This window comes from Biomphalaria glabrata, chromosome 3 (assembly GCF_947242115.1).
Source record: "Biomphalaria glabrata chromosome 3, xgBioGlab47.1, whole genome shotgun sequence".
Lineage (NCBI taxonomy): Eukaryota > Metazoa > Mollusca > Gastropoda > Planorbidae > Biomphalaria > Biomphalaria glabrata.
The window spans coordinates 55,417,119-55,440,866 of NC_074713.1; the positions used below are offsets into that span (position 1 = coordinate 55,417,119).

Below are 23,748 nucleotides of genomic sequence, written 5' to 3' on the forward strand. Positions count from 1 at the left end.
TCCAGCGCAAAAATGACCAGGCAGCCAGCCATATTGTAAGACATGACCCATTATCAAAAGTCATCCTTCAACATATAGTGGATGGAGAAGGCTTGAAGAAAGGGTCGTCCAATGAAAATCTGCCTTAACAAAGTGAAAAATGGATTGTATTTCTCTCTCTTGAAATTCTGCAAAGAAGAGCTGTTTACCAGAAAGAGTGGAGAACTTTGGTTACTGGAACTGTCACAGCACTCCTGTGACAAAGGCAAAGATACTGATGAAAGAACCAAGATCTGAGTGTTATGAATTAATTTTAAAATTTTATTTTTTAAAACGTTTGTTTCTATATTTGAAGAAAGTAATTTTAATCCCCATATAAGACTAAAACCTTGTGACCTTGATGCATAAAATCAAGATAATTCTTTTTTTTTTTTTCACAAACCAAGAGATTAGAGACAGGGTTACTTCAGCAATTGGACCCCATGATGACCTGCTAACTATAGTAAAAAACGCAAGCTTAAAATCTATGGCCATATTACAAGATCTTCGGGTCTCGCAAAGACCTTCCTTCATGGAACAGTACCAGGAAAAAGAAGAAGAGACGGACAGCGAAAGCGATGGGAGGACAACATAAAAGAATGGACGGGCCTGTCATTGAAAGAGGTTCTACACAAGGCAAAAGACAGGGAAGAATGGAGAAAGATGGTCGAAGAGTCTTGCTTGGTGCCCCAACGGTCCAACAGACTAAGGGATAGGTAAAGGTAAAGATAATTTAAAAAATAAAGAGTGATTTTACACCTCAGCAAGTTTCTCTGATCCTTTGTCACCAATGTTGTTGCTCATTAGTGTTAAAGACAAAAGTGTCCTGTTCATGCGCAGACCCTGGACAAATAGACAAACATAATGAAATGTATGCAATATTTTCTTTTAAAAATAGTATATCTTTATTAGGATGAAGCAATAAACTTAAGAAAAACACAAAAGCTAAAAAAAAAATTTGCATGCTATTTGTCCAATTCAAATGTCTAATGTAAAAATGTAAATTATTATCCTTATTGAGAATCTTTCAAAAAGCTATTGCAAATGTCTAAAATTAGTCTTTACAGACACCACAGAAATCAGATGGGTAATAATTTAAATTATTCTTGTAAGTTATTTCCCTTGAATAAGGACAGTAACCCACCATTCAGAAGTGTAAATAATATGATCATTATTCAAAAGGTTGATATCAGACTCAAAATGTCACCAGATAGCTAGCTATTCAAGATGGTAAGTCTCGTATAAATAAATAAATAAAAATGGAATTATCTAAACAAATTACATTTTTTTGTTGCAATTCAACTCTTAATTCAAGTTATTTTTATAGTTAGTATACTCATGCAAGAATAATATTAATAAGAAAGCAATACAGCAATGTACTGACCTCAGCCAATGCCTGTGCACCAACATCACCAATTAAATTTCCACTCAGATTTAGTGTAATCAACTTTGTGTTACACCATTTGGCATGACCAAGAGCTTTCCCGATTTTCTCTGCTCCCTTGTCTGTTATTTTACAGTGACGTAGAGATAAGTGCTGGATTCTGCCGATGATAGTAATGCTTCATTATTTTTATTTTGGGATAAATATTTTATCATCCTTTAAAACTGCACTATGGGAAATAATTCACAACACAAACAATTCATACATTGTCAAAAAGATTGATCTGGTACAAAAGTATATGCCGGTTTAAACAAAATAAAAAGTAGCAATGAAAGAAAATCTTATTTCTGCCAGTGCTGAAATGAGAAAGAGTAAAATACTTACAGGCTTTCCAGGCCCAGAAGTTCTGACCAGTTTTCCTCTTTAACAGTGTTACCATCTAACACCACGTTGCTGAAAAAATAAAAGTACACAAACATAGTTATAGACTTGGATATAAAGGGAGTCTTAAAAGTAGCTGTGCAGTTTTATATAGGTAAGTGTTTGTTGTTCTGTTAGACACCCCCTCTCTGTAATCAAATAACATTTACTGTAGATTGCTAAATATTATTTATGTATTAAAATCTGTACTTAAACATTGATAAAATGAAATGTATATCCAAAATGTTATTTTTTAGTCACTGCACAGCAACTTTTCTGACATGTTATAACAGCAGTACTATAATAATAATAGTGAGGCGCGGTGGCTGAGTGGTAAAGTGCTTGGCTTCCGATTCGGGGGTTCTGGCGAAGACTGGGATTTTTAATTTTGGGATCCTTGGGCGCCTTTGAGTCCACCCAGCTCTAATGGGTACATGACATAAGTTGGGGAAAAGTAAAGGCGGTTGGAGGTTGTGCTGGCCACATGACACCCTCGTTAACCATGGGCCACAGAAACAGGCGACCTTTACATCATCTGCCCTATAGATTACAAGTTCTGAAAGGGGAACTTTTTACTTTTCTATAATAATAATAATAATAATAATAATAGCTTAGATAAAACTAAAGATTATCATTTATAATCTGGCCAAACTGCTTTTATACTGTTCAAAATGTCAAGAAATTTCCTTGACTACTAAAAAACATTTGAACTCAAATATTTAACTTTAAATTACTTGAATCAAATATTTGACTTTAAAAAATCACAACAAAAAAAAGTATTTCAACTATTGAAAATGAAACAGCTCTAAAAATAACTGTAAAAAAATATGCCATTTCAACTTACACTAAATTCAAACACTGTGGCAAAAATGTGGCTAGAGTGTGTAAAGTACTTTCTGTGAGGCCAGTGTTCCACAAACTGGATTGGAAGAGAGATTTTTATAGAATTAATTTTAAACTTTTTTATTGAATTCTTATATGTACTTAGAAAAAAAAATTAACTCCTTTTGTCTACACATCAATAACTTTGTTTATTCTCACTACAAACTAAATATTATTCAACAGCTATTACTTAATGGTATGTAGTCTATCAAGAGTTAACCAACACTGACGAAATATCTCCATCATAGTTGCATCAATTTTCCAGCCTGTAAAATAAAAATAAAAAGTTAAAAAAAAAAGACAAGACAAATAATAATAGCCAGAAATAAATGTAGCTTGTCTAGAAATAAGTGTAGCAAGGCTAGAAATGAGTAAAGCTTGTCTAGAAGTAAGTGGTAGCAAGGTATATACATAATTACTCAATTATTGTTGTACCTCTGACATAGACCTCAGTCACTGTGTCAAACTTGTCTGGGTTGTCCATCTCAACTTGGACTGAAGGCTTTAAATATTCAAATATCGGTTTTGTTGTATATGTTTTTGGTGGCAATTCTATAGGTTCTGTTAGGATTTGAAAGAGAAAATCAATATCAAGTCAAATTGGTACCTATTACAAACTCAAACCCACACTAAAAGGACTCTCATTTGAAACTAAACTTTAATCAGTCTTGCTTGTACACCTTACAGAGAGAAGACACTTAGAACTTTCAGAGACAGTCACTTTAAGACATACTAGAAATAACTAATTTGAGAGTCAGAGTATAAGGCAGAGAAAATACCTCAAGAACAGACACTCCAGAAAACTAAGTCTAAACATTTTAACAATTACAAAAGAGTTATCTACTTCATCTTTAAATATTTACTGTCCAGAGCTTAAAGTATTTCATTAATGATAGGTGCCCTATGGGTCAGGGGGCTTAAGTATTTCACTTTTGATAGTTTCACTATGGAGTCTCAGCAATTCACATTTTAGAGAGATTGCTTGGACTTAATTGAAGTGTCTATCAAACCATGCTAAATTATATGGAGTCTCAGCAATTCACATTTTAGAGAGATTGCTTGGACTTAATTGAAGTGTCTATCAAACCATGCTAAATTATATTACCATTCAAATAACAAAATTAATCATCCTAAATAATGCTTATTACTTTTGTTGATAAAAATGGAATCCAAATTCATTCATCATGAAAAAAAAAATGGGAAAAAACTCTAGGCCTTCATCAATACTGGAATCAGGTGGCCAGAAAAGATAGAAACTTCAATGTTTGAGATAGAACAAAGCAGAAACCTATAGCCCTAGACATTAAAAAGTGAAAATGGAGCTAGATAGGACACACCTTGTAAAAAACAACTATCAATGTTGCAAGGTAGGCATTAGATTGGAATCCGCAGGGAAAGAGGAAAGTGGGCAGGTCTTAACAAACCTGGAAGAGGTCAGTCATCAGCAATACAGAGGATATTGAAATGATATGGGAACATATAAGAAAGCTGCTGAGAACCAAGTGAAGTAGAGAGATGCGGTTGCTGGCCTATGTTCTCCTGGGAGCAAATGAACAAAGCTGCTGAGAACCAAATGAAGTAGAGAGATGTGGTGGCTGCTCTATGATCTCCTGGGAACAGATGAAGAAAGCTGCTGAGAACCAAGTGAAGTAGAGAGATGCCGTTGCTGCCCTATGACCCCTTGGAGGTACACAGTAAGAAGTCAAATAAATCAAGTCATCAATCGCTATGATTAGCTTTTTTAGTACTTTTAAATGAAACAAAATAATTTGTAAAATATTTGTGAGTTTGGTTTTAAAAATGGTTGAACAGACCTCCATCTTCATTAATCTCTGTATCAGCCTCGGATGCATCATGGACTTGGGCAACTGGCTGCTTTTTATCTTCCCTTTTGGAAGATTTCAAGTCAACAGAACCAGACTGACCTGTTAAAGATTTTTGGCGCAGCAAGACATTGGGGATGGCAGACATTGCATTTTGTTTGCACAACTCTGTAAAGTCTTTTTCAAAACTCCCAGTGCACTTATGTGGCTCTGTAATTACACAAACAGTATTAAAAAAAAAGGTTAAAAATGTTAAAACCATTGAACGGAATTGACAAAATATTTCTTTAAGTCAGCAATATTTGAATCAATTAAAGCTGCTCAGGGTGAAAGATTACTACTAAGTTAAAGTAAAAGTCACTGGTAGGACATTGTCAAGTTTTCTATTGAAAATAACTTGCCTTTCAGAAAAGACATTAAAAAAAATTATAGGTTCATGGTCAAAACATAATAATGATAAAAGAGCAGTGGCATAGCTAGGGTGGGGGAGGTGGGGGGAGAATTTCAAAATCCCCCTGTGCCCCCATTTGAGGGGGGTCCCCAAATGAGTATTCAAATTAGTTTTTTTACATTAAATATTACGCAAAATGGAGAACCCACAAAGAGGTCAGACCCCCCGTGCCACCAAATGATGGTCAATTACATTAAATATTAAATATTATTCAAAATGCAGAACCTACAAAGAGGTCAGGCCCTCTGTGCCCCCAAATGATGGTCATTTCCTAGCTACGCCACTGTAAAAGAGACAAGGATAAGAATGATAACAGATTTATAAAACAAAGTGAAATCTGCTACCTGTAATAGTATTTATAACAAAGTATCAAAAAAAAACCATGTTCTATATTTAGAAATTTTGTTTACCTGCAAAAGTTTCAAATAAAAGTTTTGTTTTTTATTGTTTTGGTATTAGAATATGTTAATTTGTAGTTACTTAATTTTTTATTTGAATTAAAGTGTATATGTAGATTAACATTTGAGATTTTATAGATTTATAGAACCTGTAACCTTTGAGATTTTATACATTTATGGAAACAATGCCCATTATTCAGTTGCTGTGGTTGTTGTTTTTATGTTTTAAATTTTCTTGAATAAAAAAAAGTTATAAGATAAACGAATACATATTTACACAAACCATTTTTGCAATATACAATTTTTAACTGTTTAAATACTCATTGATCTTTAAGTCTGTATGGATTAATGACATTTTAATACCATCAATTTACACACTAAACAACAAATTCACATGAAAGGAGCAAATCAAATTGAAATCAGTTTTACATGAAACAAATGAAGCTTTTTTTTACTATAAAAAAATACAATAAAATAACCAAACAATGTCTTTTAATGTACAAAGTAAAATTTGGAAGAACCAAGGTCTAGAATTTAAGAAACAATTATTACTTTGAAACAAAACGAAAGAAAAGATAATTTTTGGGGGGTCATTCCTAAGAAAGGTTTTATTTTTCAATACTTTTTAACCACAACAACAAAAAGTCAATAAATGAGACAAACAAAAACTAGAACTATACTTTATTTCCAGCACAAGAAAATAAAGAACCAAAGAGCTATGAAGCTGCTGTTACAGATAATGTGAACAAGTAACTTACTTTCTAGTTCAAGATCTGGCTCTAAGTGAACAGTGGAGGAAAAACATTAAAGCAAAGTTACATTATGAAATGTTCAATACATGAACAGTTATTGTGGTATTAAGCTTTAAAAAAGGAAAATGTTTGTAAAATGTTTTACATGTTTCGGATGTTCCTTCAGAGTTGAAGATAATTACTTCCTAGTCCAAACCTCCAGCAGGACAACGGGGGATGGGAGCGGGCAGGGTTTGAACCCGGGACCATCGATAAATCTGAACGACAGTCCAGCGTGCAAACCGCACAACCAGGCAGCCATGAGAGAATGGCTATTTATAAGTTCAATACTAGGTTAATATTTTAACCATACCACTAACAGAAACAGGTGTTTAGTTAAAGTGAAGGGAATAACTGTTCACAACATTGGATGGCGATAAAACAACTTGCTTTAAGTTATTGATGTATTAAGTTTTCAATAACAAAAGGCTTACAAAAGTGTTATGTTTCTATATATAGACTGACCTGGAGTTTTGTTTGAATTTTCATCATCATGATGTGCAGCTGATGATAAGTGTCTGTCCTTAGAAAAAGATTTCTCTACTTTTTTCCCCATCTTGACTTTGTGTAGGATACTAGTCAAATAAATACAATAAAATACAGATGACGAGAAGAAACAAACATTATTATTATTATTATAAACAAACATTATGAAAAAAACATTAAAATAATAAAATTGGACTAGGAAGTAAACTATCTTCAACTCTGAAGGAACATCCGAAACATGTAAAACATTTTACAAAATTCTAATATCTTGCCATTCATGTAACAAAATGTTTGTTTTGTAAAATATTTTACATGTTTTGGATGTTCCCACAGAGTCAAAGATAATTTACTTCCTAGTCCAAACCTCCCGCAGGATGATGGGGGATGGGGGCAGGCAGGGTTTGAACCTGGGACCATCAATGAGTCTGAACAACAGTCTACCAAGCAAACCGCACAACCAGTCTGCCATCCAAGATCTGGATAACATAAAATATAGCATGCAAAAGGCACCCAAAGACACATCTATCGCAGTCCAAGGTGACGTGCTAGAAGAGGAGGAAAGCTTCACCTATCTTGGCAATCTCCTGGACAACCATGGAAGAACAGATGCAGGTGTTAGAACCTACATTGATAAAGCTTGAGCAGCCTTCTATCAGCTGAAAAACACCTGGGATCCAAGGAAATAAGCACCGCCACTAAAATCAGCGCTCTTCAACACCATTGTATGGAGAAGAACCACTGTCACCACCATGAAAAAATCAAGATATTTATCAATACCTGACTCAGGAAGATCCTTATGATCCTCTGGCCAGACAAGATCTCAAATGAGAAAGTGTGGCAAAGAACAAAGAAGCAGAAGATATCCTTCAGGATGCTGGCCATGGATAGGCCACACCCTAAGCAAGTTTGCATTTAACATCACTAGACAAGCACTCACCTGGAACCCGCAAGACCAGATGAAGAGGGGATGGCCCAGAAATACATGGTGCCAAAACTTATCATATCTTATAAAATACTGAAGCTACTGTACTTCATAAAAGAAGATGACTATGGGTGCTATGGAAGCAGATACCAAGGAGATGGGCAAGACATGGGGACAGTTGGAGAGACTCGTCCAGAGCCAGGATGCCCATGGAAAGCTGGTTGTTGGCCTATGTCCCAGATGGGATCACAGGCAGAGATGAGAGGATAGAGATAAAATACTAGGTGCTTAATTCTTTTAAAAATAAAGAAAGAAATGCATTGCTCAACAAGAAATGCATATAATAATGTCTAAAACAGTGGCTTTGAGTAAAGCAACACAGTAAATTGAATTCCCATGGAACTAAAGTCAACATTAATCAGTTTTCTTCTATGCATAGGTAAATACTGCCCATTGCAGAAGAGGCATTCAGGCCTTGAAACAAAGATATTTCCATAAACTCTTAACAAATTAACAAGAAAAACATTACCACTATAAAGTACTAAGTCATAAATGTAATCAGTCTGTGAGTTAATGCTCATTTTCCATTACAAAGGAGTCTCCTAAAGGAATTTGACTTTGATCTGTGAATTTCTTACATTCCTTCAGAAATGACAAGTATTATCTCCTTCAGGATGACAGTGGATACAATGGAAGCAGACAGGATTTGAACTTGGAATGATCATGATGACAGTCAAAAGCATATACCAGATAACCAGGAATGCCAGGTACCCAGGTAGAGTCTAGTGTAGTACTACTTACCTACAGTAGTAGTCTACAACTAAAACATTTCTAGTCTAGAATTAGAATCCTGACAAGACTATAGCCTATATTATATTAATTATTGTATATCTAAATCTAGATCTATTCTAGATTCTAGATCTAATCTAAAGTCTAAAGTAAAGCAGGCCTATCAAGATCTAATCAACCCTAGATTTTCTAGATCTTGTCAAGTCTTAGATCAACTCTCTCTCTCTCTTATCTTAAACTATTTATACAGATGATACTTCAAAAAAAGAAGGCTACGACCTGCGTCTTATCGAGTAATCGACCTATCACTCCTATTCCTATGCCTATCCTATGACTATGGGCACTATGGGCCACTATGGCGGCTATGCGTCTCTCTCGAATCTAATATTGACTATAGATCTATATAATATAGAGAAAGACCTAACTCTAAAGAATCTACTCTTAATAATATTGCGTTCTACTGACTGCTTTAAAATGTACCTGTTTAGCTTAAATTGATGGTTTAACTTTAGTGCAAATGATTTTTGTTAATTTCAGTATTAATCGCCATTTGTAAACACTTTGTTATGGATCATTTTTTTTTATTTGTAACACCGGAAATCGTAACCACTAAATATAGTTCTTTACTAGATAATCAAATATTCCAATAAATTAACGGATTCAATTTAAAAGTTCTTAATTCAAAATTATTTTTACATTCAGAAAACAGTCTTTATGCATTATAAATAAATCTATTTATTTTTTTGCAATCATCGACATAAACTGAATCTGCGTAGTAATTGAAACTTATCCTACATAGCAACCACTATTTTTTGTTGTAGTTACGTCCCTTGAATATTTTTTGTTACTTTTCTAGAATCACAGACCTATATAGAACTTTTAACAATTACACATCTCGTACATGTAGGCCCCAAAAATGTCATAATGCATGTATCAGTACACGTAACCAATTTAGATTTTAGATGGTTTAGGGCAGGTTCACGTGAATTTATATGATGCTTCAAATAATAAAAAAAAATACTTTAAAGATAACTAATTAGAATTTTAAAAATTTGGCGCTTAACATTTTAAAAATTAAGAACCAAAAAAAAAATAAAAAAAAAATAGGTCACTAGATGTGTAGAATGTTGTTTTTTTTCCTTTATATACATGACGACTTGTGGGTCAGAAGTGGACCGAGAGTCAAAGTTTGTCCTGGCATTAGTAAGCCGTATAGGTCTACAGCGTACCTGTCTTCATTATTTGATAATGTATCGAACACCCATGCCCATGTTTACGTAACGTATTGTTTCCCTACAAATAGCTTATGAAATCTAAATGTGTACCAAAAATTTTGAAGTACAAACTCAACATGAATTTATTTGAGTAGAATATTTATTAAATGATTTGGAAATTATTTATTTTTACCAACAAAAAAAAAAGAGTAAAGCATAATAGGTCTACTTGACAAGGGAGAGACTGACGTAAAAAAAAGTTCATTATAACGAAAACATTAACTTTAATAGCATCTACCGGTGGACTGATATTCCCATTCAAGACAGGGAGTAAACTGTCTCCAACTCTGAAGGAACATCCGAAATATGTAAAACATTTTACAAAACAAGCATTTTACAAAACAAACATTTTACAAAAAAAACAAAAAACAACAGCTTACAATACATTTACAAAACAAACAGCTTACAATACAAACATTTTACAAAACAAACATTTTACAAAACAAACATTTTTACAAAGCAAACATTTTACAAAACAAACAACGAACAACTCTCTGCTGTAATGTTTATAATAATCTTATAGTTCAACAAAGATTTTAAAATCTTTTGTGACAAGCTGACGAGAAAAATAAAAAATCTGCAATTTGAAACCTTTTGATTGTGTCCGAGGATTCAATTTTTGCTTTTTCTCACTCAATTATTCTGCTTCCCCGTTTTCCTTTTTTGATTAAAATCGATTGAGATTGCAATAATTGAGATTTGTGATTGATTCCTTGCCGGGCAAATCCCGAGATCTTTCCACGAACCGACCTACACAATAATATAATGACCATGCACAAGACATTTATTTTATCTTCTTATCTTATATAATACAGACGTTACTTCAAAAAAGAAGATGATTACGTCCTACGCGTCATGCATTTAGTCATGCATATTAACCAATGACTTAAATTCTGCCAAGTCACTGGTTTTCCTGGCTAGCTCAGGCAACCCATTCCATGCTCTAATAGCACTAGGGAAGAAGGAATATTTGTATCTGTTTATTTTGATAACTGTTTTTTTTTTCATTTTGGAAGATTATGTTCAGACTAAAGCTATAAGAAATAGGCTATATACTCTAAACAATATTTGTTAATCGCTTAGTGTTTGTAAGGGATTTAAGAGCCCCCGTTAGTAAGACAGTACTATAAAAATAAAATCGTTTACGGACCTTACTTTCATTCAAGGGTTTATTAAAAGAAATTTCTATAAATCAAATAAGAACATAAGACTAAAATGTTATTTAACCTTGGTTAGGCCAATAATAGAATATGCATCCTCCGTTTGGGAACCCTCAACTCAAGAAATCATTAAAAAACTGGAACAGACACAAAATAGAGCAGTGAGATTCATAACAAACGAATATTCACATTTGACTAGAGTAATACCTTTAGTAAAATCACAAAATTTAGAAAGCCTTCAGGATAGAAGACTCAAAAGTAAAGTAGAAATTATACATAAAACACTGAACCATAATCTTCAAATACAAAAAACAAAACTTAATAAAATACTCAGAGACACAAAGATAAAGGCACATTCCTCGTCACATATGCTAGGACAAATTTGTACAAATGTTCATTCTTCCCTAGTGATATTAGAGCATGGAATGGGTTGCCTGAGCTAGCCAGGAAAACCAGTGATTTGGCAGAATTTCGGTCATTGGTTAACATGCATGACTAAATGCATGACGCGTAGGACGTAATCATCTTTTTTGAAGTAACGTCTGTATTATATAAGATAAGATAAAGTGGCCCAAGACTGCAGACCCACAGACCCATGTGATACCGACCCCTCGCCCCTGATTTTGGGTAGTAGCGTTAGCTTACTGAGAAATGAAATGTTAGGCAATTCTAGGCATCTGAACGACACCAACTCACCGAGTTTACGATTAGCTCTAGGCGTGTCCTCATAAACAAACATTTGCAAGCACAGAGCTATAGAACTGAAATGACTGATCAAAGTGATCTCTCTCTCTCTCTCTCTCTCTCTCTCTCTCTCTCTCGCTCTATCTCTCTCCTTATGGACAATAATATTAACGTTATTTGTATTTTAAAAAACAAAAGAAAACAAAAACACTATCAGTTAAATGTGTTGAAATTATAACAATGCAGTTGGACTTGATTGTTGGGAATATAGATCTAAAGAAAATGATAGCAAGTAGGCATTAAAGACTATCTGCACAAATGGCGATACATCTTAACGCCAAATTAGTAACAGAATTGTTCATGCGATAAAATTCCATCACGATAATGTGTAATCGAAGTAAGATCATTGCTTAATTAGGGGATCGATGTCAGGATCGATACCATTGGTGCAAAAATTTTGTAATAAAATTATTGAACCACGCGGAGCCGTATGAAAATAGAAATAGGATCCTCGAATAAACTTGAATTTTTAAGTTTATAACCTAAATAAGGACTTCGAAAGTTATAATCTTGCACTATTGCTTAGGCATATAGAGATGTGTTTGCGTCTTAGAAGATCGAAAGTTTTTACTTTGCAGTGTAAAGTACTCCTTCAAATATTAACACAATCTCATTTCACACGAATTCAAAGATGGCTGTGAAGTTTGATTTTTACTTAGAAAGCCGATAACACACACACAAGAAAAAAAGTAAAGTTCCCCTTTCAAACCTAGCAATCGAAAGGGCAGATGATGTAAAGGACATCTGTTTCTCTGGCTCACGGTTAACGAGGGTATCATGTCGCCAGCACAACCGCCTTTACTTTTCCCCAACTAATGTCAGGCACCTGGTTGGACTCGGAGGCGCACTACAAATTCCGAAATTAAAAATCAGTCTTCACCAGGATTCGAACACGGGACCCCTTGGTTCGGAAGCCAAACACTTTATCACTCAGCCACCTGCGCCTCCAGGGCATAAGTAAATTGGAAATTGTCATGACACACTCCAGACTTAACACCTGTCGCAGATATACAGGTGCATGTCAAAGCAGACATGTCCAAACTTTTGACAATCTATATATATAATTCTCTTCTTCCCTCAAAAGTTTAAACGAGTAGTAAGGAGTAAAGGAAAGATCACTCTCTTATTTCTGTGTTACGGTCGTAGCGCAGCATGGTGTGAATGAAAATGGTGCGAATTTGGATATTGAATGGAAGTGAGATTAAAAAGGTGTAAGCCGGAAGGGATGGATATGAAGAGAGTTGGAAAATAAGATGTTTACGTAATTTGTGATCATATTAAAGTATTTTTAGATTAACACTGCGGTCGCATAGGTTGCAGTGGCCTAAGGCCGGCCCTGCAAAATAGCGGCGTATGCTACGCTGCCGGTCGACTAGTAAATATTTTGGCTGTGAAAAGAATGTCAATAGTAGACGCTCTCGTGGAAATCAAGATAACACCAAGAATTTTCTGTTTCTACAAAAGAAATGAAATACGGTTGGCCTAGATTACTAAACGCAATAATAAATAGAGACAACTTTATGTTTAGGAACCTTAATCTTTATAGACGTCACATTTTCACAAGGCGTTGCTACACACAAACAAGAAACAATTGTATTTAAGAATAGATAAATATAATATAAAAAAGAGCTCCCTCGAGAAATGCGAATCGAAGAATTAGTCAGTTATTGTTCCTGATGGCGTGGAGCAGTCATTGTTTCAGACCACTATACGAAGAGGATTCATTTTTATCTCGACTATCTTTTAGACTGTTGGACAGTTGGGGCACCATGCATGATCCGTTGACCATCTAGCTCTATTTCAATGTCTTTTGTCTTGGCTAGAGTCTCTTTCAATGACAGGCCCGCCAATTCTTAGATGTTTTCTTCCGATCGCCTTTTCTGTCTGCTTCTTTTACTGTTACTGACACTGTTCCCTGCAGGAAAGTCTTCTTCAGCCCTCAGGACCTCATGATATGCCCCATAAAGGTTTGGTTTACGTTTTTTGTTGACAGTGGTTAGCAGGTCATCATGGGGGCCCCATTGCCATTGTGATCCTGTTACAGATTTCCTCATATGTGGTCGGGAATACCCATGTGAAGAAAATTGTCAAATCTTTGGCTTAGGTCGTAACAGACACATTAAACAGTAGTGGGGGGGGGGGGGTGAGTTCATTTTTTTAAAAATTATCTGAAAGGATAAACTGACTTTTATTGAAGAAGTTTTGTTAAATGTATACAATTATCATCTTTCGGCGGACCCTAGCGTTCCGCGAGGCCTGAATAGGTGTTCCGCGAACTACTGGAATAATTAACTAGTATAGTAGTCCACCAAGTGAATTCATCTCTGTAAAGAATAAGTTAAGTGTTCCGCTAAATACTCCGAAAGTGGGGGACGGAAAAATTCACATATCAGGTGTAACCAGGTGGCTGCCTGGGCATGAAGTATGCGCGCTGTATTGTCGTTCGGACTTGTCGACGGTCCCGGGTTCATACCCTGCCTGCTGCCATCCCCTGTCGTCCTGCGGGAGGTTTGGACTAGGAAGTAATTATCTTCAACTCTGAAGGAACTTCCGAAACATGTAAAACATTTTACAAACAAACAAACATTTTGCATTTCCCTTTTTCGATATGAAACAAAATTGATTAATTATATACTTAATTTAATTAACCTATTAGTTGTTGTTTTTAATTGATTCATATTTTGTTAGGAACAGTGAATAATTGCACAAAGTTTCAACTTGATCCGAGAATGGAAAGTGGGAGATATAATGAGTTCAAAATTTTACCAGACAGACAGACAGACAGAGGGAATTCATAAAATCTTAGTAAAATTAAAACACTAAAAATAAACAACATACATAATGGAGGCATAGAACTGGCTCCCAGACCATTGACCAAATAGAAAGTTTGATATACCTAGGGAGTGTCTCAATGTGTCAGGTGGCGACATCAAACGTTGAATAAATCTAGCATGACAGATATTTACACACCTAAAAACTATCTGGATAAAGAAATAAGAATCTTAAACTCTTATGTCAAGGCCGTCCAATTTGGTCTATGGAAAACAGCGGAAGTAACAGCAACAACAAAGTCCAGACTTTCCTCAACAGATGTTAGAGAAACATCTTGAAACTACAGTGATAGGACAAAGAGAAACATCTTGAAACTACAGTGATAGGACAAAGAGAAACATCTTGAAACTATAGTGATAGGACAAAGAGAAACATCTTGAAACTACAGTGATAGGACAAAAAGAAACATCTTGAAACTACAGTGATAGGACAAAGAGAAACATCTTGAAACTACAGTGATAGGACGAAGAGAAACATCTTGAAACTACAGTGATAGGACAAAGAGAAACATCTTGAAACTACAGTGATAGGACAAAGTAGAAACATCTTGAAACTAAAGTGATAGGACAAAGTAGAAAACATCTTGAAACTACAGTGATAGGACAAAGAAGAAAACATCTTGAAACTATAGTGATAGGACAAAGTAGAAACATCTTGAAACTACAGTGATAGGACAAAGAGAAACATCTTGAAACTACAGTGATAGGACAAAGTAGAAACATCTTGAAACTACAGTGATAGGACAAAGTAGAAACATCTTGAAACTACAGTGATAGGACAAAGAAAAACATCTTGAAACTACAGTGATAGTTTAAAGTAGAAACATCTTGAAACTACAGTGATAGGACAAAGTAGAAACATCTAGAAACTACAGTGATAGGACAAAGTAGAAAACATCTTGAAACTACAGTGATAGGACAAAGAGAAATATCTTGACACTACAGTAATAGGACAAAGTAGAAAACACCAAACTGTGGGAGATGGCCACGACGGTCAGAGAAATATAGAGGTAGGCTACATATTAGAAAGTGGAAGATGGATTGGTCAAACGCTAAGAAAAGATGCCCACAACAGAGCTAGACAGGTCCTAAAATGGAATGCCAGGGTAAAAGATTCAGAGGAAGACCAAACTGAACGTCAGAACGAAGTTTTACTAGATGAAGGTGAGGAAGCAATGAATAGACTAGCATGAGACCCGTACAGACTGGCGTGTTTTTACGGAAGTCCTATGTTTTGTGAGGATCCATAAAGGATAGATGATTTTGATGATGATTTTGATGATAATTTTGATGATGATTTTGATGATGATTTTGATGATGATTTTGACAATGATGAGCTACGTTTCTAAGTAACAACTTACTTTGTTTTACTCCAGAGGTTCTCCATCATGCCAGCCACAGCCACACAGTTCACTCAATTCAAGCTCGTCTGGTAGATCAGACAGGTCATAGGTCACAGGCCATGAAAATTCTGTGTAGCCACCAAAGTCTCTTTCGCTAACTTGAACAGTAGGTCACAGGTCTTCTGCCACTGCGGCTGTCAGATTTTTTAAAAAAATTCTTATGATCACTTCACGGTCTTTGGTTAACAAAGTCACCCATTCGATCAAGTATTAAACTAAAATCAATATAGAACTATTTATTTAAAATCAACTTAAAGACTTTTACTTCTTCTACTACGGTGACCCTACACTAAGGCGAGTCACAACCTGACCTATAAAACTAAAGCACGCAGAGGACTCATAACAATAACACCAATAACTGAAGTTGGCAACCGAATGGAACAAAACATTCGCTATCAGACCAGTCATCTGTCTTCTAATCACAAGTGTGTGTGTGTGTGTGTGCGCGTGCGCTTGTGCTCGGAGCAAGAAATAAGATGCCCCATCAGATTTTCGCAATGCTGTTGAGAATGTTATTGATTCCCCTCCCCCCAAGAGAAAAAAAATGTGTTTTTTTACACCTAGATCTAGTGTTGCATTGAAACGTCTGAATGTTTCTGACTACAATAATATAAAGCTGTCAAGTAATTTTTTTTTAAAGTTTAATCATACAAATCTCATTTCACGTAATTTTTTTACAGGTTAATCATACAAATCTCATTTCACGTAATTTGTTTTTAAAGGTTAATCATACAAATCTCATTTCACGTGAATTTGTTTTTAAAGGTTAATCATACAAATCTCATTTCACGCAATTTTTTTTAAAGGTTAATCATACAAATCTCATTTCACGTAAATTTTTTTTAAAGGTTAATCATACAAATCTCATTTCACGCAATTTGTTTTTAAAGGTTAATCATACAAATCTCATTTCACGTAATTTGTTTTTAAAGGTTAATCATACAAATCTCATTTCACGTAACTCTTTTTTAAAGGTTAATAATACAAATCTCATTTCACGTAACTTTTTTTAAAAGGTTAATCCTACAAATCTCATTTCACGTAACTTTTTTTAAAAGATTAATCATACAAATCTCATTTCACATAACTTTTTTTTTTCAAGATTAATCATACAAATCTCATTTCACGTAATTTTTTTTTATAGGTTAATCATACAAATCTCATTTCACGTGAATTTGTGGGAAGCGTGGTCGAGAGGCCAAGTGGGCTTGAACTTGGCTTGGCTTGGCTACCTAGAAGGGGGCTCGAGGTTCGACAACCGACTCGGGCAGAGTTGCGTTTACTGAGCGCCTAAAGGCAGCACGGAAAACCAACTCCTAGATACCCCCCACCCCACTGGTCGACATATGTGATTGGACCAAAAGCGCTCTGAGCATGCTATAAGCATGAAAGTAGCTCTATTTAAAAGCTATAATAATAATAATATTTTTTTTAAAAGGTTAATCATACAAATCTCATTTCACGTTTATCAGACAACTGCGTATTTAAACGTCTTATTGCACGGCAGACATGAACTTTAATTAAGACATCCTTAATCAGCTAGGATCATCATGAAGCCATACTTACGAAAAGCTTACATATCCATTATCCAGTGCTGGATTTAGCCACCTATAGGCAACATAAACTAAAGCTTAGGGCCCCTACTCGCTTTTGCCCCTCCCCCCCCCCAAAAAAAAAAATGGTTACAGGGATATTTTCAATTATTTTGAAGAAAGAGCAAAGGGGGAAAAAAAAGCCTTATGTTGATTACAAGGGGGACCCATATTTCAAATAGCTTAGGGCCTTATAAAGTCTAAAGCCGGCCCTGCCATTCTCCAAGTTTAAATGAAGTGGAGGGAAGAGAAGGAAGCGCAAAAACAACAACAACAAAAACACTTTTAGTACGTAAGCATCAATAGTTATTAATCAAACCCTGTGTTTAACTCTCTCTCTCCGTAATTATTTACCACATTCTGGTGGAATCAACGCTGGTATCGTCAGTTAGGAGAGAAAGAGTTAATCTTCTTTCATTTTCCAAACCTACAAAAAACCCAGAACATTATCAATCCATTATATCCCCATGCCGGATCCTGTAGTCTTCCCCGTGCTACTTTTAAATAATCTTTACCAACAGAGGTTAACTTAAGTTCATTTGAAACATAATTAGGTATAATTAAGCCGTAATTATTCTGTTTATTTAGTAAACTGACATCGATCGATAGTCAGACTACAATCGTCCAAGTTCGTGCAGGACATGCTGGCTAGGGTCAGCTAGGGCTAAGTCGTATCACAACAATAAGAACAATATACAATACAGTCTAGCTGAATACGTCTTGAATAGCAGGCGTTATAGCGCGTGGCAGACCTTTCATTATGGCTTCCCAGAATACTTTTAATCTCCCGAGTACTAACGCTTGAGTGAGCTCCCCTTCCTCGTTTAATTCAAACGAGGTCAATTTTTTTTTCCCGAGTTTTTAAATATATTTTTTATGATTTTCTTGGCAGTGGAATGACCCGACAGTTATCTATATTTAGAAAACTTATTACTATACTTATACTTAGGGTTACTAGTCACGTGTGTCGCCCAATGGAGGGCAGAATGGACTCGGTGGAGGACAAATCTTTACAAACTTTACAGATCTTGAAGAGCTCCTAAAATCACGAGAAGGCTTTTATTTAATTGTAACAACATCTCCGAACGAGGTTGTCGCAAAACATGGTCATCTTTCTGTCCTGCAAGTGGTTTAAATTTTTAGTTCTGCTACTGGTCAACCAACAGAAAAGTGTTTAATTCACTATCTTTTTAGTGTGGCTCTGTATGCATGAAAATTGACTTCATTCGCCTATCGTAAACAAACACCCTTGAGTCACGTGATTCCCTGTCTCTATTCTATACAACTTAAGACCTAATTCAAAATAAACATGGACATCACGTGTCCGTATTTTTTCAACTATTCAGCTAGCCTGCTATTAAACTAGTTAACTTTTCAACTTTTCAGCTAGTCTGCTATTAAACTAGTTAACTTTTCAACTTTTCAGCTAGTCTGCTATTAAACTACTTAACTTTTCAACTATTCAACTAGCCTGCTATTAAACTAGTTAACTATTCAACTATTCAGCTAGCCTGCTACTAAACTAGTTAACTTTTCAAATATTCAGCTAGTCTGCTATTAAACTAGTTAACTATTCAGCTAGCCTGCTATTAAACTAGTTAACTATTCAGTTAGCATGCTATTAAAGTAGTTAACCTTTCAACTTTTCAGCTAGTCTGCTATTAAACTAGTTAACTTTTCAACTTTTCAGCTAGTCTGCTATTAAACTAGTTAACTTTTCAACTATTCAACTAGCCTGCTATTAAACTAGTTAACTATTCAACTATTCAGCTAGCCTGCTATTAAACTAGTTAACTTTTCAACTATTCAGCTAGTCTGCTATTAAACTAGTTAACTATTCAGCTAGCCTGCTATTAAACTAGTTAACTATTCAGCTAGAATGCTATTAAAGTAGTTAACCTTTCAACTATTCAGCTAGTCTGCTATTAAACTAGTTAACTTTTCAACTATTCAGCTAGTCTGCTATTAAACTAGTTAACTTTTCAACTATTCAGCTAGTCTGCTATTAAACTAGTTAACTTTTCAACTATTCATCTAGTCTGCTATTAAACTAGTTAACTTTTCAACTATTCAGCTAGTCTGCTATTAAACTAGTTAACTTTTCAACTATTCAGCTAGTCTGCTATTAAACTAGTTAACTTTTCAACTATTCAGCTAGTCTGCTATTAAACTAGTTAACTTTTCAACTATTCAACTAGCCTGCTATTAAACTAGTTAACTTTTCAACTATTCAGCTAGCCTGCTATTAAACTATTTAACTTTTCAACTATTCAGCTAGCCTGCTATTAAACTAGTTAACTTTTCAACTATTCAACTAGCCTGCTATTAAACTAGTTAACTTTTCAACTATTCAGCTAGCATTTTATTAAACTAGTTAACTATTCAGCTAGCCTGCTATTTAACTAGTTAACTTTTCAACTATTCAGCTAGCATGCTATTAAACTAGTTAACTATTCAGCTAGCCTGCTATTAAACTAGTTAACTTTTCAACTATTCAGCTAGCATACTATTAAACTAGTTAACTTTTCAACTATTCAGCTAGCCTGCTATTAAACTAGTTAACTATTCAGCTAGCCTGCTATTAAACTAGTTAACTTTTCAACTATTCAGCTAGCATACTATTAAACTAGTTAACTTTTCAACTATTCAGCTAGCATGTTATTAAACTAGTTAATTTTTCAACTATTCAGCTAGCCTGCTATTAAACTAGTTAACTTTTCAACTATTCATCTAGCATGCTATTAAACTAGTTAACTATTCAACTAATCAGTGGTTGTTTTTTTTGTTGTTTTTTAACAAAATCGAAGCCAGAACTCAGTGTTGGATTGCCAAACTTTTAACCACTAAAAGTTAATAATAACCTTTAAATTGCAAGAAAAGTAATATTTTTCCCCACATTGAAAAAGGTACCGGTACGCCGTACCGGTGAGTACCGTCACAAAAACAAAAAAAAGCACTGCAACTAATCAACTAGTTTCTCATTAACCTGTTAATTCCCGAAACCTTCATCCACTGGCTACACCACAAGGCAATGGTTTAGTCTAGAAATATGTCCTCCTCTAGTAAACGAATAAATTCGTAATGAAAAAAAAATAACAATGATAATAGATAATAGGCTGCAATTAAAATCTACCTAGTCTGACAGTTTTTTTTTTTTTTTAAATCTATGCACTGAAGAGTGCAGTAACAGTCTGAAGTGGCAGTCTCATTTTCCCACACTCAGGTTCCATAACTCGTGGAGCAGACGACATAAAAGTTTCACACTTGAGTTGGTGAACGATTGGTTGTATTAATGAAAGAAAGGGAGAGTAACTCTGAGTGGCGGAGGTGCCGATTTGTTGTAGTGACAACTGCTTTGTCAATAAACCTTTTCCAATGTTCTATTCGTTCCTCTATCTGTCACAAACACAATCGCTTTGTCCATTCATCAGCCCTTATAATATTTTTTCTTTCAGCCTTGCTTTACAGTATAGTAATAATAATAACATGACATTGACAGACTCACTAGAAAATTACTAACCAAGTTTCGATGCCTACACCCCAAGTCCTCCACCATAAGGTTATACCTGCCCAGGAAGGATGGGTGTCGTGGATTGCAGAACATCTTCAAATTGTGTAAGATACAAGTTTTAAAAATACGATCAAAACTGCTCGCCTCCAGCAACAAATTAGTTTCCTTCCTACGGAAATACGACTCCGATGCAACCCCTCTGAACCTACACAATGCTGATGTCAATCTCGGTCTGGACGACGTAGGGCATGAGATTCGCCAATGGGAAGAAAAAACACTCCACGGAAAATTTCCGGCTTCATTACATGGGGACAACATCGACAAGGTTGCTTCCTTAACATGGCTCAAAGCAGGTCATCTCTACCCTGAAACAGAAGCCTTTGTTACAGCAATACAGGACAGAGTAATCAGGACAAAAAATTACGAGAAGCATGTCCTGAAACTCAATGTTGTCGACAAATGCCGAAAATGTGGAAATGTGGGCGAGTCGATTGAACACATTATGTCAGGATGTCCAGCCCTACAGAATTAGCCTACCTAGGTCGCCATAACCAAGTTGCAAAGTTAATACACCAACACTTGGCTTTGACGCACAACTTGATCGGTAAGGACACTCCTCTTTATTGTAAATACTCTCCACAAGAGGTTCTCGAGTCTACTGAACATTTATTATACTGGGATAGGCCTATTCTGACCGACAAAACGGTAGATTTTAATCGCCCTGGTCCGCTGCTCATCGATAAAAAAGAAAAAGCCGCAACCATTATTGACATCGCCGTACCACTATCTCATAATTTTAAAAAAATTGACCTGGAAAAACAGCGAAAATATGGGAGCCTAGGCTTGGAGATTAAGTGTTTATGGAAATTATCTAAAACAACAATATACCCCATTGTTATATCAACCGAGGGGATAATAACAACTGACCTCACAGATACCTTCAATGCCCTTGGCATTTCTAGGAACATTCTCGTTGCCTGCCAAAGGGCGGTACTGCTGCAGACCTGCCCCATCACCAGAAAATTCCTCGGTGGAAACTGATAAAGGGACTACGATGAATTTTGTTTCCCTTTAACGAAACTCGACCCTGGCAGCACCAGAGAATGAATACTCGCTCTTTTCTAACATAATAATAATAATTGTACATCGAAATAAAAAAAATAACGCACATTCATTTATGTTTGATCTAATTTTTTTTTTAAATTTTGAGGAGAATTAGAACGGGCTCATAACTTTCACCAAGACAATGATGAATAGACAGACTGTAATAATTCAAAAATGATATTTGACCCCTAACCAATAAGAGAATGATCTAACATCGACAATAACCAATGAGTTACACTCAAAATGTTATTCTCTCATAGATTGTTATAAAAACACCAACCTTAACTCTAGGCTTCGTATTCCTAAGCTATGGAGATTTTAAGCGTTTATGGAAGTTATCCACAATAACAATACACCCCATTGTTATATCATCCCAGTGGATAATGGCAACAGACATTTTTACCATTTACCATTATATAACAATACTTCACTAAGATTATGCCAACATCTTAAAATGGGTCTTGTGGCCCTATATGCTACTGAATTTCATAACAAACTGCTGCATTCAACCACTGACACAGATGTCTGTGAGGTTGAGTTAGTCAGGTAATGTGGATCGCGTGTTTCTCATCCCTTCTGACACGAAAAAGTGTAATAAGAAGACTGACTGGTCTTTTGGTATGTGCTCTGGTCTGTCGTTCTGATGGTCTCAACATCAAACCCTGGCCGCCGCCTATCCTCGCTGTCCTGCGGGAAGTTATTCGCTACCCCATCAGTCAACCAACTCATACCGCTACCCCATTAATCAGTCAACTCATACCGCTACCCCATTAATCAGTCAACTCATACCGCTACCCCATTAATCAGTCAACTCATACCGCTACCCCATTAATCAGTCAACTCATACCGCTACCCCATTAATCAGCCAACTCATACAGCTACCCCGTTAATCAGTCAACTCATACCGCTACCCCATTAATCAGTCAACTCATACCGCTACCCCATTAATCAGTCAACTCATACCGCTACCCCATTAATCAGTCAACTCATACCGCTACCCCATCAGTCAACCAACTTATACCGCTACCCCATTAATCAGTCAACCCATTCCACTACCCCATTATTAAAAGGCAAATCTAAAAGTCATTGGACAATTATCTCCATTCATTCCAACGACAAACACACATACACACAATCATAACTACACACAATCAGGACCAAACCAAAAAAAATGTAAACACAGGTTGAGACTCTATGACGAAACAATTTATTACACATGTCCCATTTCTCTTTTCACTTGCCCCAGTTTTTTTTTTCTTTTGTTTTTCTTCTAGTGCACCGTCAACTAAAGCGGTGTTAACCATATTTTTTCCCTCCTCAAAACTAATATGAGAATATTTCCCAAGTATTCTCAAGCTGTAAAGTCTTATCAAAACATTTTTTGAATCTTGTTATTGGACTTTTACATATGGGGCTGCGCGGCTATAGCAAATGCTGCATTCCTCACTAATGTTCGGACTCGAAGACAAGCCTTATTAATATTATTAGACTTCTATTTCAGACTTTTAGAACTGAATAGTTCAGCAGTTAAATTTCACGTCTGCTACACGAGTCAGCATTTCTTTTATATGTGTATTCACAGCAAACCTTTTTTTTTCATTTAAACTATAGATTAGAAATTTCTTTTCTACGCATATAGATTCTATTTTAAAGGAAGTAAATTTAGATGTAAACACATGTGTTTATATATGTGTGTGTGAATGTGTGTGCTAGACGTTTATAAGTTTACAATTCAAAACATTTATTAAAAAACAACAACTCTGAC

General features: G+C 35.4%; 1 protein-coding gene across 13 annotated transcripts in view; it reads right to left on the bottom strand.

Annotated features, from left to right (window-relative positions):
- LOC106058773 (leucine-rich repeat-containing protein 71-like) overlaps nucleotides 1-20,422 on the bottom strand; it is a 38,457-nt gene extending 18,035 nt beyond the window's left edge. For 2 of the 13 annotated variants that reach the window (XM_056022727.1, XM_013216378.2), the window contains exons 1-10: nucleotides 15,735-15,901; nucleotides 6,633-6,742; nucleotides 6,135-6,155; nucleotides 4,519-4,737; nucleotides 3,140-3,265; nucleotides 2,895-2,970; nucleotides 2,667-2,741; nucleotides 1,787-1,855; nucleotides 1,403-1,562; nucleotides 778-861 (exon numbers count right to left, since the gene is read on the bottom strand). In XM_056022727.1, the coding sequence (XP_055878702.1) occupies nucleotides 778-861; nucleotides 1,403-1,562; nucleotides 1,787-1,855; nucleotides 2,667-2,741; nucleotides 2,895-2,970; nucleotides 3,140-3,265; nucleotides 4,519-4,737; nucleotides 6,135-6,155; nucleotides 6,633-6,742; nucleotides 15,735-15,763 (969 nt within the window). In that variant the 5' untranslated portion in view covers nucleotides 15,764-15,901. Of the gene's footprint in view, nucleotides 1-777; nucleotides 862-1,402; nucleotides 1,563-1,786; nucleotides 1,856-2,666; nucleotides 2,742-2,894; nucleotides 2,971-3,139; nucleotides 3,266-4,518; nucleotides 4,738-6,134; nucleotides 6,156-6,632; nucleotides 6,743-8,844; nucleotides 8,991-15,734; nucleotides 15,911-20,354 lie in introns of those variants that run through there. The other 11 variants (XM_056022723.1, XM_056022730.1, XM_056022732.1 and 8 more) reach the window with 11 other exon arrangements.
- Between the last annotated feature and the right edge of the window lie 3,326 nt (nucleotides 20,423-23,748).